The 16,157-nt window shown below is 34.0% G+C and overlaps 1 protein-coding gene across 3 annotated transcripts; it reads left to right on the top strand.

The window, feature by feature from the left end:
* The first annotated feature begins 562 nt into the window (after positions 1-562).
* LOC114711068 (TMV resistance protein N-like) lies at positions 563-10,258 on the top strand. Of its 3 annotated transcripts, none has more exons than XM_028895418.1 (7): positions 563-969; positions 3,353-4,843; positions 5,594-6,698; positions 6,850-7,125; positions 7,238-7,954; positions 8,351-8,777; positions 10,180-10,258. In XM_028895418.1, exons 1-6 carry the CDS (start codon positions 569-571, stop codon positions 8,774-8,776), a joined length of 4,416 nt encoding a protein of 1,471 aa, XP_028751251.1. In that variant the 5' UTR covers positions 563-568; the 3' UTR covers position 8,777; positions 10,180-10,258. The 3 variants fall into 3 exon arrangements, with proteins under 3 accessions (XP_028751251.1, XP_028751250.1, XP_028751252.1); XM_028895417.1 differs by having other exon boundaries at positions 8,351-8,783; XM_028895419.1 differs by lacking the exon at positions 10,180-10,258 and having other exon boundaries at positions 8,308-8,376.
* The last annotated feature ends 5,899 nt before the right edge of the window (positions 10,259-16,157 follow it).

Genomic DNA, 16,157 nt, shown 5'->3' with positions numbered 1-16,157 from the left:
TAATACAATATAAAGATCCTAAATGTTAAAAAAACATTCTCAATTCTAGTTTATGTTGTTCTTCTATTATTGTACTTTGAACTTTTATTTTTTACTTAATATCATTTTGCCTTTATTTCAAATAAAAAAAAGCCTTTGCCCAAAGAAAAAAAGCCACCGACACGAAGATTTTACCTTATCCAATCGAACTCCTTTTTTTATCCTGAATTGAATCTTTTTTATATTGTTTTTGAGTAGTTTGATCCTGTGAGGGAATGGAAATGAGTTGTTTTTAACGTCATCTTCACTCTACACAATATCTGAACTTCTCATATCGAGTTCTACATACAAGATCTGATTAATTAATTTTTTTAAATTAATTAAGTCAGTCATGCATTATAAAAGTTGTGATCCACGTTTTCTAAATATCCTTATTTTTGGTCACCACGCGTGGGGCCCCATTCAGAACGCGAAACGGGGAAACTCCTTTCGTAGCAATCGATGACGTTGATTTGACTCCGCTTTAATTGCCATAATTAAAATGGAACTGCGTTGTGGGATCGGTAATTTGCTGGTGAATTAATTAGCCATGGCGTCGTGTTTGGCTTCTGCGTCCTCCAAATTCAAATACGACGTGTTCATAACTCTGAGAGATCCCAAGGGTTGTGTAAAAGGCTATGTCGTGAACAAATTGAGAGATGCTGGAATCAGAGCTTTCGTCGACGACGAAGAAGAAGAAGTGTTTTCCGTACAGGAGGCCGTATCAGGGTCAATGATTGTCATGGTTTTGTTCACGCCGGAGTTCCTCACGTCGAAGAAGTGTCTCAAGAGACTGGTGGCCAGGACTATGTGGTGGAATGACAACGCGATGCCTGTATTCTGTGGAGTAAGCCGGCGGCAAGTGCATGACGAGATGGTGGCTTTGGCTCCCAGATTTGACCTCACGGGAGTTGCTTCCCGACCTGGCTTCAAACTCTCCGTTGATTCCGGGTAATAAATTATCCCCTTTTGCTCCTCCATTTTTTCCCTTTCATCAATTTTTTTTATAAGAAATACTAATTATTAAAATTACGTAGTTTAAAGAGAAAGCTAATTTAAAAATCCTTATAGCAGCGAGGTTCAGAGTGAGAATTGTTTCTTATCGAACTCATAGCAGTAGTTAGAGCACACTGCCTTGCAGTTATGCACTCATCACCCTTTAAGTGAGAACTGCTGGGTTGTCATTGAAGTTCTGAGCCAGAGCACTCACCGCCCGTTCTTAATGGAGGCTCTGTTTTTTGTGTTGGAAACAGAGCCAAACAGAGTAGTCTATTAAAAAAAGTACTTGTCTCACATTGAAGATGAAAACTTGAGTTTGCAGAAGCACGAGTTTGGCTTTGTGATTAGGGAAAGGGAAGGTGGTATGGAGAGATGGGAGGGAATCGTGAGCCACTTACATGTCGGGAGAATGTTGGGGATGGAGTGGAGTTGATGGTCAGCAATGGTTAAAGAGAGAGGAGAGCTTTAGAGTGGTCAACGGAAATTTTTAGCACTGTTAGTTTATACTCCTCCGGTCCTAATTATAAGACCCAATTGACTTATTTGAGGAGATTAAGGAAGTAAGTTAAGTTGGTTATTTATAATAAATAAGTGTTGTCATTCCTAAAATATCCTTGCTAATTAAGTATATTGACTAAAATTATCATTATTAAAAGGATTATCTTGGAAAAAAATGCATAAATATAAGAGATAAAATGGATTGGGGTCTTATAATTAGGACCAAATAAAAAGTCAAATTGGGTCTTATAATAAGGACCGGAGGAGTATTTAACAGGAAAGATTAATGGATGTAACGATGAAAAGTTAAAGGACCCAATAAAAATAGAAAAAAATTGAGCAACTTGGCTCAAAATCAAAGAAAACTATAAATTTCTTCAAATTAATTTTTCATAGTTTAAATTTAATCAAAAATAATAAATATATAAGGTATATATATATTTTTTCAATTATACCTCCATATATAAAAAGATTGATAAATAATGAGTAAAAATTTATTGTAAAGAAATAATAGTTGACATATATTTAATAGGGTAAAAATGAAAAAAACAGTTTAAAATTTTAAACAAAAAGATTTGTTTCTTGTATTTAGAAATATTATTATAAGAGATATTAAATACTTCTCTGGTTTAATATAAAACTCATTTAACTAATTTAACTAGATTAAGGAAATTAGATAAATTAGTTAATTATAAAAAATGTGACACATTTTTTCTAAAATACCATTATCATCTTTTTTAATACCATATCTTCCTCTTTTACTTGATTATAGTTGATGACGTATCTACAGGGATAATTTAAAGAAAATGGATAAACATGAGAAATGGGTCTTATATTTAGGATCAAAACCAACTCAATAATTGGGTTCTATATTAAGGACCGAAAGAGTATCAAGTAGCTTGGAAGCACTCTCTCTCAGTAATATACTTTGTATTTTTCCCGTTCTTGGACGTTAAGCAAGCTACCTAAAATTAATCTACCCCCACGGTCTTCCTTTTAGTGTTCTATTTGTGCTCCCCATAGCTTTCAAACTTGAAGATGAAAGCATTCTACTCTACCTCTGTATCTAGACATTCCTGCCAATGCTAATCCTTGTTAACTATCAATATTGTCATTGCTCTATCTATGATTTTATCAGTCATGATATCCTTCTTAAATGTGTAGGTCAATTAGTTATAGTGTTCTATAAATATTACCAAATAGCGAAGTTGATTTCTTGATCAGTTTGCTAAATCAAGAAGCAATAGATAGAGTAAGGAGTGAAGAGTGACAAAAAATTTATCGTGATTTGATCCACCGCTTCTCTGTCCAGTCCCCTTACAACTAAAAGTTTCTCGTTCTAACCTGCAGCACAATGTTAGATCTCTAGCTAACATCAAAATATAGGAATTTCATAGCTCACTTACAACTAGCTAACTCAAATCTCATAGGCAATCAAAGCCTGACAATAGCAGCAACAACAAGCTCTCTTGTCCAGGGGGTTTAAGCAAGCTAACCCATTACACAGAGCACTGTAAGTATTTTCAATAAAGCTTTGACACAAACCCTAACTTGGATTGTGTTACCAAGAAAGCTTAAATGCAGAACACTTTTGGTCACTCATTAAAGCCCATAGGGTCTTCTATATGATTCTTCATATCTTCATGCACTTAACCCTCACACATGATTAGATCTCACTAGGGAGATGATCAAGTCGCAGCTCTCACTAGAGGGAGAAACCTTCTCAAAAAAATAATTCAAATATAGAAGGCCAACATTTCTTTTACACACACGCATAGTTTCATAACACATACCTCTATGTGCTTTTAATCTAATGTTACCCTGCCAATTGTGACAGGAATGAATTCAGTAGCTGCATGTCAAACTTGGGTTTTTCCATGTTGCACGATGAGTCATTTCATGACCTTCCATGCTATCAAGTAGGGTTACCACTTCGTGTGAGAGAATTGCTTAATATTTTGGGGTTGAAATACATTTTGTCGGATGATACAATCATAGTTGGAATCTGGGGAGATGGAGGTATTGGTAAAACAACGATTGCCAAAGCTATTTATGATAGAATCGGTGGCAATTTTGATGGTAAAAGTTTCCTTTCAAATATTAAGGATGTGTGGAAGGAAGGTAACGGTGAAATTCTCCTAAAAAATCAACTTATTTCAGATATTTCTGAAACTAAACTTGATAAGACAGATGATGTTGTGATGCATGAACTAATGATGCAAGAACTCAGTGGAAGAAGAGTCTTAGTGGTACTTGATGATGTCAATTGTGAATTTCAACTCAAGGAATTGTGCGGAAATGTGAAGTGGTGTGGTAAAGGGAGCTTGATATTCATTACAGCAAGAAATAAGGCTATCTTAGATGCCTTTGCTGACATATCATATGAAATGAAAAGGTTAAACAGAAAGGAGTCTCTTAAACTTTTTTGCTTGCATGCATTTAAGAAATTTACTCCAACAAATGATTTTGAGGATTTTTCAGAGCAAGTCATTGGATACTGTGAAGGACTACCCTTGGCTCTCGAAGTCTTTGGCTCTCTTTTGCATAATAGGACGAAAAACGAGTGGGAAAAAATGATGAATAACATGGGAGGAATTTCTTGTGGTCCAATGCAAAAGAAGCTCAAAATTAGTTGTGAGTTATTAACTGATATAGAGAAAGATATATTTTTTAATATAGCTTCTTTTTATGTGGGTCAGAGTAAACACCATGTTACACAATTGTTAAAAAGCTCAAGACTTCCTGCCGAAACGGGAATGTCAGTAATCATTGAGCGTAATCTTGTAAAGGTCATGAATGACAAGCTTTATGTTCATGATTTGCTACAAGAGATGGGAAAGGAAATCAGTCATAGTAAGCCGAAGTTCATATATAACTATGACGTATTCTTAAGTTTTAGAGGTGACGACACACGCAAATCTTTCACTTCTCATCTTTGCAGTGCTTTAAAGCAAGCAGGTATTGAGGTCTACATGGATGAGGAAAGAATTGAAAAGGGAGAAAATATTTCATCTTCATTATTGGAAGCAATTGAAAGTTCAAGAATTTCAATTATTATATTCTCAAAGAATTATGCTGGCTCTAGTTGGTGCTTACAAGAATTAGAGAAAGTCATGGAGTGTTACAAAACAACTCATCAAGAGGTTTTACCTATATTTTTTGATGTGCGACCTTTTGAAGTTCGTAAACAACAAAACGCTTTTGGAAAAGCATGGGAAAGACTTATTAAGAGAACTTCAAGTGGCAAAATGAAGAAATTGACAACCAATGTAAAAAGAGCCCTTACAGAAGCTGCCAATTTATCTGGGTGGGACATGCATAACTACAGGTATTTTTAATCTTTTTACTCATTGCTATTTATAATGGTCGAATTCCTTAAGTTCCTTTTTTACTTTTTCATAGCAAGTTTGAGTTCCTTTTGGTGATATGAGTTTCATCTAAAATAGTCTCGTATTATGCGTGTGTATAGAAAGGGGGAGGGGAACTATATGGTTTCAACATGGGAATTATAAACCACAATGATGAAACTGCTTTTACTTATCTATCTCCAAATAATTAAAAATCACAAGAGCATCGCATAAAATATCCCAGGGAAAATTAGCTACCACTACGTCACAAGCTTTTGTATAACTTTGTTTTTTGTTCAAATCGGTAATTTGTTGAAAACAAATGCCTCTATAACGATTTTGATTTAATAATCATAAATCAGGTGGAATTATCATCAGCATTTATACTTGAGTAATTCGTCAACAACAGTATATGAAAGAAAAATTGGAATAATCCTGTAATACAATATTTACTTAACGTAGGTTGTTGTATGTTAATTGACATAGATAAGTGGCCAACCACAGGGCCTGCCAATACACAGGCTTATCCTTTTATAATCAAATGCTTTTTTTTTTTTGTTAAATATATTCTATGCAACCAAATTTTCTTTAATTTGTAAAGGTAAAATCAAATTCTTTGACGAAGTTTGGTTCATGTCAGACTTGTAATATTTTCTAATTAAAATTATATAGACCATATCAACACTGTCTTATTTTGGCTTCAGTGTTATCTAACTTCTTATTGTTGCCAGAACTGAAGTCGAATTAATTGGCCATGTTACTGAAACTGTTAGAATGAAGATAGGTGACAACAAATGCCTGTTTGTTGCTCACCATCCAGTGGGATTGAAGTCTCGCGTGCAAGATATCATCCAATTGCTAAGTAGTAAATCAAATGAGGTTATCATTTCAGGGATTTGGGGAATGGGGGGTGTTGGCAAGACAACAATTGCTAAAGCCATCTATAATGAAGTTGGTCAAAGTTTTGACGGAAAGTGCTTCCTTGCAAATGTTAGGGAAGTTTGGAAGCAAGATAATGGTCCGGTTTACTTGCAAGAACAACTTCTTTCAAGTATCTTAAAATCAAGAAGGATGACACTACCTGATGTAGAAATGGGAAAAACTCTAGTAAAGGAAATCCTTTGTAAGAAAAAAGTGATTGTTGTACTTGATGATATGAACAATGAAGACCAACTAAAAGCTCTGTGCGGAAGTCTTGAGTGGTTTGGTCAAGGTAGTAGAATCATTATCACTACTAGAGATCAACATTTACTTAACGTCTTAAGAGTGATTCATGTATATAGTGTGAAAGAATTGGATGACAACGAATCTCTTGAACTTTTTAGTTGGCATGCATTTAAGCAAGCAATACCTGAACAAGATTTCATTGAACTTTCAAGAAGGATAGTTTCTTACTCTGGAGGGTTGCCCCTAGCTCTTGAAATCCTTGGCTCCTATTTATATGATAGAGAAATATTGATTTGGAGAAGTGTTTTGGAGAGATTACAACAAATTCCAAATGATCAAATCCATGAGAAGCTTAAAATAAGCTATGATGGTTTGAGCGATGATATAGAGAAAGAAATATTTCTTGATATATGTTGTTTCTTTATTGGGAAGAACAAGAGCGATGTGACACAAATATTGAATGGTTGTGGACTTCATGCAGATATTGGAATTAGTCGCTTGATTGAACGAAGCCTTGTAAGAGTTGGCAACAAAAATAAGCTTGAAATGCATGACTTATTGCGTGACATGGGAAGAGAAATTATTCGTCAGCAGTCATTAGAGGAGCCTGAGAAACGTACTAGATTATGGTTTCATGACAATGTGTTGGATGTGTTAAGAGATAAAACTGTAAGAATATTTCTGAATGACTTAATTGAATTATTTCCTTATGTTTCTTATTATTCAATATGCTCTTATCTTTTTCTTGCCAATTGTAAACCTTTATCTTAATGATTTAATCACCAAAAGATTTTGTTTTTTGTTTGTTTTTATTTGGCAGGGAACAATGTCCATCAAAGGACTGGCTTTAAACTTGTCAATGAACAATTCATTGTACTTGAGTGCCAAAACATTTAAGAATATGAGGAGGCTTCGTTTGCTTCAACTTGATAATGTACAACTTATTGGAGATTATAGTTATCTATCAACAAATTTGAGATGGCTTTGTTGGCATGGGTTTCCCTTAGAAAGCTTGCCAATGAACTTCAATCTAGAGAAGATAGTTGCCATTGACTTAAAGTGGAGTAATCTTGTGAAAGTTTGGGAGAAGAGCCAGGTACTTACATTGAGTTCTTGGAATGAAACACTAATGACAGTATTTCTATTTGTTTCCATCTGTTATTTCCCTTTTATTATTATTTTTATTTTAAACTATCTGCTTTTCACAGTTGCTGGAGGGGTTGAAAATTCTCAACCTTAGTCATTCTCATTGCTTAATAGAGACACCTGACTTTTCAAAGATACCATATCTTGAAAAGTTAATACTCAAAGATTGTCCTCGTTTGTCTATAATTCACCATTCCATTGGTGATCTTCAATATATTGTTCTGTTAAATTTAAAGGACTGTAAAAGCCTCAGCCACCTCCCGAGAAGTGTATATCAATTGAAATCCTTGAAGACCCTCAATCTCTCTGGTTGTTCAAAGTTTGAAAAGCTAGAAGAAGACATTGAACAAATGGAATCTTTAACAACTTTGATGGCAAATCAAACTTCTATGGCTCAAGTTCCTTTCTCATTGTTGAGACTGAAAAGTATTAAATATGTGTCTCTGTGTGGCTATGAAGGATTATCACGTGATGTATTTCCATCTCTTTCTTTGTCTTGGATGTCACCATCAACACATTATTCAAAGTCATTGTCGCAAGCATTTTGGTCCATGCCAGCTTTAATTAGGGGTCTATCACATCCTTTATTTTCAAGAAGATATGAAACATCAGAAGCAAGACCGAGCACATCTCAGGTTTCATGCCAAAATGCTCCGGCATTACTTGAATTTCATGATCAAGTTCACAGAGAAAGGTCAGAAACATTGATGAGTTCTTTGATTATTCCAGTAGGGCAGTTCAACAAAATTACAGATGCCCTTCTAAAGAGTATTTCAAAGGTATTTCTCTCTATCTTAATTAATTCTCTCCTATCTCATATGCATAATCTTTTCAATACCGGGAGGGCACGTTTCTGCCATACATGTTTAACTATCTATGAGTAAATGTTCGAGAGTTGAAGGTACAACAATATAAAATGCGCTTTTATCGGTATTATATTTTTATAGTAATGCTAGATCATACTTTTAGTAAATATGTTGTTTTTGTGTGCGTAAATGTACGTGGCATAGTTAACACTATATTTACCATTTATCCCTGTGACAAACCTGTTTGCCATGTATTAAACATTGAGGTTTTTGATTTGCTTAGAGTGTCAACTATTCTTGTGAATATTATTTTCCATATTTTCTAGATTGATTGAATGGGAAGACTCTTTCCTTGTGTTCTTGGAATAGGGAAGGAATGGAGGGCTTCACTATTGTCCTCCTAAAGAAAATTATCCTGATTGGTTAGTTTTTGAACATGAGGGATCTTCAGTGTCATTTGAAGTTCCTGAAGTTTCTGGTCATAGCTTAAAGGGAATGGTCCTCAGCGTTATCTATTCATCTCTTCAAGGTAGCATGGTATCTGTAAACTCTATTGGTCTCATGATAAAGAATTTCACAAAGGCTACCATGCATTTCTACGAGCAAGAAGTCACAATAATTACTTCTGCCAATGAAGAATGGCAGAACATAGTATCTAATTTGGAGCCTGGAAATGAGGTGGAAATTGAAATCAAGTTTGCATACAAACATATTGTGATGAAGAAGACTGCAGTTTATCTTTTATATGTTGAAGAAACTGACAAGCTGATCCCTCTAGATGGCATTCAATCATAAGGTTAAGGTACATTTGTTATCTTTTAGTTAATTGGGATTGTTATGATATAAGATTCTCTTACTTATTTTTTAAATCTAGTATGACTTTTTTTAGTTTTGTTTGAAGGATAGTGCTTCAAGCTCAAGGGTTCATTTAAATAAAACGCAAGTGTTCTCCCAAAAAAAAATTAAGTGAAGAGTGATAGGTTTAAAGGTTTTCTTATTTATGTTTTTCATCTTTTATGTCATTTGTTGCAGAAAGCAAAGAAACACACGTCTTGTCCTTTTCCATCTCTTATATCATACATAATACTCTCTTTATCACTTTCATCCTGTGTTATGAATATCTATTTACATAGTTCATGATAATTATAACAGTGCAATTACATGCTGACTTTGCGTAGTTCCATGTTGCTGACTTGATATTAAAATGGCGATATGCTGGTGACCAATTTTGCTACCTCAAATGAAGCTCTTTGTTTGAAAATGTTTGAAGATGACCATGTCAGAATTTCACACTGGTTTCTACTAAACATATCCAGTCTTGAGCCCCTATTTGTCTCTAACGAAATTCTTTCAAGGAGGTATTGTATTCCAAGGTGAAAGACTATAGATCAGAAAAGCCAATTTGAAATGAGAAAATGACACAAAATTTTGATAATGGGTTGCATAAAACACCATCATCTATGTAATGTAGGTAGGATTCCAAACGGACAAAATGTTGGAGGTTTTTGAATATTTGTAATTGAAAATATTGTTCAAATTTCTTTTTTTTTTTTTTAATTTCTTTTTCCTTCTTTTTTGGTGACTTTTATGGTTGATTTATTGAATCACCTCTTCAACAGCATGAGGGGACTGTAGTCTTTTTGAGCAACTGGGGCAGAAAAGGGACACGAGACTGGAGATGCAATTCCATTCGACGCCTTAGGAATTTTAAAGCTAGCTAGAACTATAATATTTCTTAAGGATCAAAATATTTTGCTCTAGGAAGTTCTCAAAAATTTGCATTATTAGTCAAAGCTTTAGTAAGGTGGTCTTTGAGAATGAAGATGTTAGAGATGGCTTTAGTAAGATATTCTTCATTGAGTTTCCGCTACTAATTTTGGTTCTTAAAATTTAAAATTAAATTCAGGTGCTGATTTGAACTTGTCGAATAATTGCCTATTCAAATCCTAAAATCTTTACCTGCTGATTTTCCTCCTTTGTTTCGTTCTACTATTGTTTCTACTCTTGAACATTGAGGTCCTCGATCTGTTTTATTTGCTTCTAGCCAGTTTCTTGATTAAATACTGGTGTACAGTACACAAAAGACTACGTTGTTCTCTCTCTTCTTTTCTGGGTTACCATAAAATTCTTATATGCTCATCCCTGTTACTGATCACAAATAGGAGAATTTGTTAAATTTTGGAGTACATCTTCTGTAGGTGAATTATCTTTAGAAGAAAACCACTACCATAAAAAAGAACTTGTTTCCCAGCCAGTTAAAGGACCAAGCACTTCAACAATGGAAGCCTAAAGTGAAGCATTTCCTCTGGCAGCCTAAAGTGAAGCATTTCCTCTGGCATGCCTGTCACAATAGAGAACTGGTGCTCTACTAGAAGGTCTGTATGTTCTCAATTGTGGCTCAGGTATGGAAAATTTTGAAATTATTTTCTCTTATGCAACTGGTTGAACTATACTTGGTGTAATACTCAGCTAGGGATCGTCTTCTCCAATGTGCTGGTATATTTAGAAACTACCTTGTTCTGGGCGTAATGATCTAAACCAACTGACCCCATGTGGACTTTATGTGCGGCCAGTGATAGTTTGAACGACGTATTGATTATTCAAGTGATTTGAAAGCTATTTTATGGTGAATTAAGAGGGTTATCTAACTTTTGAGGTTGACTTTGTTGTAAACAGTGGTTTTTTAAAGCATTTTTCTAGTTGTTCATTTTGTGTTTGTGTGACTCTAGGTGACCCTGAGCAGTGCACGGATGCTACCAGACGATGACTCATGGATAGCTCAATTCTGTGTTTCCTTCTAACACAAGTACTGTAGATGCGAAGTGGCCTCTTTCTTGGCCTGTGAGCTCAAACTGAATACTTATGCAGCATTTGGCTTTAGTTATCTCAAAGCGTGAAGCTGCTTTCTGCTATATATGCTGCGGCACTTGCTTTTAGGACTAAACCAAATAATTTGGTCTGTGATAAAGCTTTAGTTGAAACTGATTGTAGTTTTCTAGTTGATTTTGTAAAGGGTCATATTACAGGGCCAGGTTTTATCTTAGTTCATTAGGCCCCAATGTAGCAATTTGGCAGCAGATTGATCAGAAGAGAAGGCAAAGGGGATGTGAATTTTGGGTGAATGAATCTGTTTTATGAACCAGTTAATCATGCGCTATTCTATCATCTTACACAATAATGGACTTTAATTCATATTGCTTGTTTTTTATTAGAAGTCATGTTCATGTGAGTTTGTTTGGATGGGGAGAAAAGTTGGGGTGGGGGGGGGGGAATGTAAGGATAGAAAATGGTGAGAGAAAAAAATTAGGGAAATAATGTTCACTGCCTGTAGTTTTTTTTTTTGGTCAAACTGCCTGCAGTTTGATTGACAGGGTAAAAATGTCACAATGATAACATCTTTGCAATAGGATATATTATGTGTCATGTTATCTCTGGCAAAGTAAGTTAAAGGTAAAAATCGTATTAAAACTAATACCATAAAATAATTTTAAATCTAGTGCACAAAAAATTTAAATTCAATTTATTTGTCATGAACACATTTTTCTACCGAAAAATCAAAATGGATAATTTTTAAATAAAATATAATAACTTAAAATAATCAAACCAAATGTCATCTAAAGATGTCAGTAAAACAAGACGGGATGAAAGACAATTTGACCAAAAAAAAAAAAGAAAGAAAGTGATAGGTCCTGTCTATTATTTTCTCTCCTGATTTTTTTTAAATTTTCTCATGTTTTCTCTTCCTATTTTTTCTTCCTACGTTTTCTTCTCACCTTCCAAAATTTCGGACTTTGTGAATGTGAATGGAGATATTTTTGCCAATTGATTTTTTTCAAAATGTCAATAAATGATCAAAATCCTCAATTAGTACTACCTCGTCCCAAATATAAAATTCACTAAAATTGTATTCTCCTCAATCATCATTATCTTCTTCAGTTCCGAGAGATCCTTTCTCCTCCGAAAATTTCCCAGAGCAACACGACGTATGGAAATGGGCCGTTGAAAGAAAAATGGAAAGTGGATTCAGCAGAAGACATAATGATTCTTGTGGGCTTATCAACTTATGTCGTTGCCTATTAAAAGGTCGGGCCGATTTATTCTCTTAACATTTTAAGCCCACTTGATTTATACATATGAAGCCGAAAAGGACCCTTGATCATGCTTCTTCCCAGCAAACATCAGAAAATGGATGTGACGATACAAATATAGATATTTATCAAGAAAATAATGAACAGATAATTAAATAATTTAATACAATGAAGTGGAGAACTTGTAAGTCGTAAGGTTCTGTTCATTACATAAAAAAGATATAAACTTGGAGTAGAATTTTTTTTTTTTTAAGCTAAACTGCTTTTACATGTTTAGGATGCTTGCGTATGGACTAATTGGATAAGAAAAATTAAGAAAAAGAAATCTTCTACTTGTTCAATCAATGGCGGGCATCAAAGCGAATTGATTCAGAATCGTGCCTGGGTTCAGAATTTGGCTGTCTCGTCAAAAGACTTTTATCTCCTATTTTTGAAAAAGATCTTAACTTGGACAATGAATTATTGCTCCTCACAGTTTGTCAAGAGGGACTTGGTAAAGGTTATAGGTTACAGAAAATTCCCTTGCTAGTTACTAGAACAAGTTCTAGTCAAATATCATTGCATAATACCTTCCTATCTTGGTTAGTATTAATGTAGATATTTATCCGGTCAAAGTTTGTCAAGAGTGACTTGGTGAATACTAGAGAGGAGGTCTCGGAGGGGGGAAAAAAAAGCTACATAGGTGTTAGTCCCATCTTTTTTATCTTGTTTTTTTTTTCCCCCAGTAGGTCTTAGTCCCATATGCGCCTTAAGAGGTTGCCATAGGTATATTTTGCATTATTAACGATCAAATGAAATACCGTTGGCACCAAAAGAAAAAAAAATGAAAATATCACTGAAAATTTTGAGAAACAAAAGATGTGAAATCAATTAGAAGAATAAGTAACCATACTTGCGTAATTGGTGCCTAAAATAAAAGAAAATAAACATACTTGCGTAGTTTTGTGAGAAATGGGAGGTGCAGTGTAGGAGATACCGACAACGAGAAATTTTATCTTACGAAGTGTCATCCTCTCACATGGTGTCATCATATTCTACTAACAACTAAATTTTTAGATAAATTATTAATATGAAGATTTACTCCACAAATTTATGAAGTATTTTTTTTAATTTTTTCCTAATCTTTTTTAAGGGATTCCATACTTCTTGATCTATTCTTTTTATCCGCGCAAATAGCCTTTTTTCATGCGTGTTGGAGACACCACCTAAGTGATTTTTTATCATTTTATTTTTAATAGATGACTCCAACTTTTCTTCTCATATGTTTATGGTGAATCTTATTTTTCTTCTACATGATGACACATCATCCATCATAATGTCATGACTCAGCTACCCCCACCTCAACACATGGAAGATCATTAAAATAAAAAATGTTGAAAAATTAGCGATACAAAACTGACAAAATAAGCAGCTCTTAGTGTGTGTGCACTGGTCTCACATTCAAATTAAGTAGATCAAGTCAAAATAATCTAGTGGTTGTTTGTAATCCTTCAAAAACATTTTTTTTCATCATAATTTATGGATTACAAAGTATGTGAGGAAAATTTAAACTTGACTTACATAAATAAATGCTTGTTTAGGATTAAGTTAGGATTCTCAAAATCACTTCTTCACACAATTCGAAACAAAACCTCTTTCATATACATATCTTATATCCCATAAATTATGATTGAAAAGTTACTTTTGAAGGATTCCACTATGATTCCAACACAAGTCATAAGTGTTTTGGGTATGAGAACGTAATCCAAGTAAGCACCTGGGCTTCTAATTATTTCAAATTACTTTCAAAAATTCTATTCAATGAAGATGGAATCTCTGAAAACTTTGTACGCAAATCAAACTGCTATAGCAAAAGTGTCATTTTCATTAGTGAGATTGAAAAACATTAAATATTTGTCTTTATGTGATTATGAAGGATCAACTCGTGATGTATTTCCGTCATTTGTTTTGTCTTGGATGTCACCAACACACTGTGTAAAGTCCTTGTCTCGAGCATTTCAGATCTTACCATCTTTAATTAGGGGCCTATCACATCCCTCATTTTCAAGAAGATGTGAAACATCGAAAGCAAGACCAAGTAGATCTCAAGCTTCATGTCAAAATACTCCATCGTTACTTGAATCCAATGAGAAAGTTCACATGGAAAGGTTAGAAATATTGACGAGTTTTCTGGCTATTCAAGTAGGATGGTGCAAGAAAATTATGGATGCCTTTCCAAAGAGTATTTCAAAGGTCTTTCTCTTTATCTTCATTCTCTACTACCACATATGCATAATATTTTCAAAATCGGCAAAACACCTTTCTATTTTACATGTTTAAATAATTAGAGTAAATATTGTTGAAGGTACAATAGGATAAAATGTGCTTTTATCAATGTCACATCTATGTTATGTGCCAGATCGTACTTTTTGCAATATTTGGTTTTTTTTGTGTAAACGTACACAGTATGAGAAACACTATTTACCATTCAATCCAATAACAAACTTGTTGGCCAAATATGAAACATTGAAATTTTCCATTTGTTTAGAGTATCAACTAGTGACTATTATTTTTTACATTTTCTCAATTGAATGGGGTGACTTTTTCCTTTTGTTCTTGGAATAGGGATAGAGGAATGAAGGGCTTCACTATTATCTACCTAAAGAAAATAATCCTGATTGGCTAGTTTTTGAACATGAGGGATTTTTGTCATTTAAAGTTCCTCAAGTCATTTAAAGTTTCTCAAGTTTTTGGTCATAGCTTAAAAGGAATGGTCCTCAACATTATCTATTCATCTCTTCAAGATAGCATGGCATCTATATAATTGTTGGCATTATGATGAAGAATTTCACAAAGGTTCTACAAGCAAGAAGTTGCAACAACCTTCTCTGATGAAGAATGGCGGAGCATAGTGTCTAATTTGGAGCTTGGAAATGAGGTGGAAGTTGAAATTAAGTTTGGTCATAAATATATTGTGGTGAATGACACTGCGTCTATCTTGTATATGCTAAAGAAATGTACAAGTTGATCACCTCTAAATGATAATAAGGCATAAAGATAAGGTACATTTGTTCTATTTTAGTTAACTAAGGTTGTTATGATATAGTTTTCGCTTTTACTTACTTCTAAGTATATCATGATTTTTTTTTTTGGGTATAAAGAGTAATACTTCAAGCTCATGGCTTCTTTTTTTGTTTTGACCTGGAGCTCATGGCTTCACTTAAATGAGAAGTAAGTGTTCTACCAAAAAAATGAAAGTGAAGAGTGATAGGTTGAAGGCACTTTGACTTGTCTTTTCCAATTTTTGTGTTTTTTTGTTGTGGATAACAAATAAACATGCATCCTGTCTACTTCCATCCCTTATATCATATATAATACTCTCTTATCACTCTCATCCCCTTTGTTATGAATATCTATTTATATAGTTTCTTAGTGATAATTATAATAGTGCAACTACAAATTGATTTTTCTTAATCACATGTTGTTGACTTGAAATTACAATAGTGATATTCTGGTGACCAATTTTGCTCCATCAAATCAAACTTTTTTGATTGAAAATGTTTGAAGATGATCATGTTTTGTAGGTAAATTGTCTTTTAAGAAATCACTACCATTAATGCGTCACTTCTCAATAGAAACTTGTTTCCCAGCTGGTTAAAGCACCAAGCAACTTCAACAATGGAAGCTAAAAGTACAACCTAAGCATCCCCTTCGGCGTGCTTGACACAGTACTCTTCCCACAATAGACAACAGGTGTAAACACAAATTTGGTCAATAGTGGCTCAGGTTTGGAAACTTTTGAACATTATTTTCTTTTATGTAACTTGGTGAATTATACTTGGTGTAGTAGCCAGCTGGGGATTATCATCTCCAAGTGCTGGTATACTTAGAAATTAATCACCTTGCTTAGTGCTCATTGATCATAATGCAATAGAACCCATGTGGACTTGATGTGCAGCAAGTGAGAATGTGAATGATTTATTGACAAGTCCCTATATTTAAGTGATTTGAGAGCTATTTTATGGTGAATTTAGAGAGTCATCTAAATTTTGGACCTTACTTTATCGTAAACAGTGGTTGTCTAAGCATTTTTCCAGTTGTTTATCTTG

The sequence above is a fragment of the Neltuma alba genome, unplaced genomic scaffold, assembly GCF_004799145.2.
Source record: "Neltuma alba isolate B1F8T4 unplaced genomic scaffold, ASM479914v2 tig00011277_pilon, whole genome shotgun sequence".
NCBI lineage: Eukaryota > Viridiplantae > Streptophyta > Magnoliopsida > Fabales > Fabaceae > Neltuma > Neltuma alba.
The sequence above is the reverse complement of the archived record's forward strand: the minus strand, read 5'-3'. Positions and strand labels throughout refer to the sequence as shown.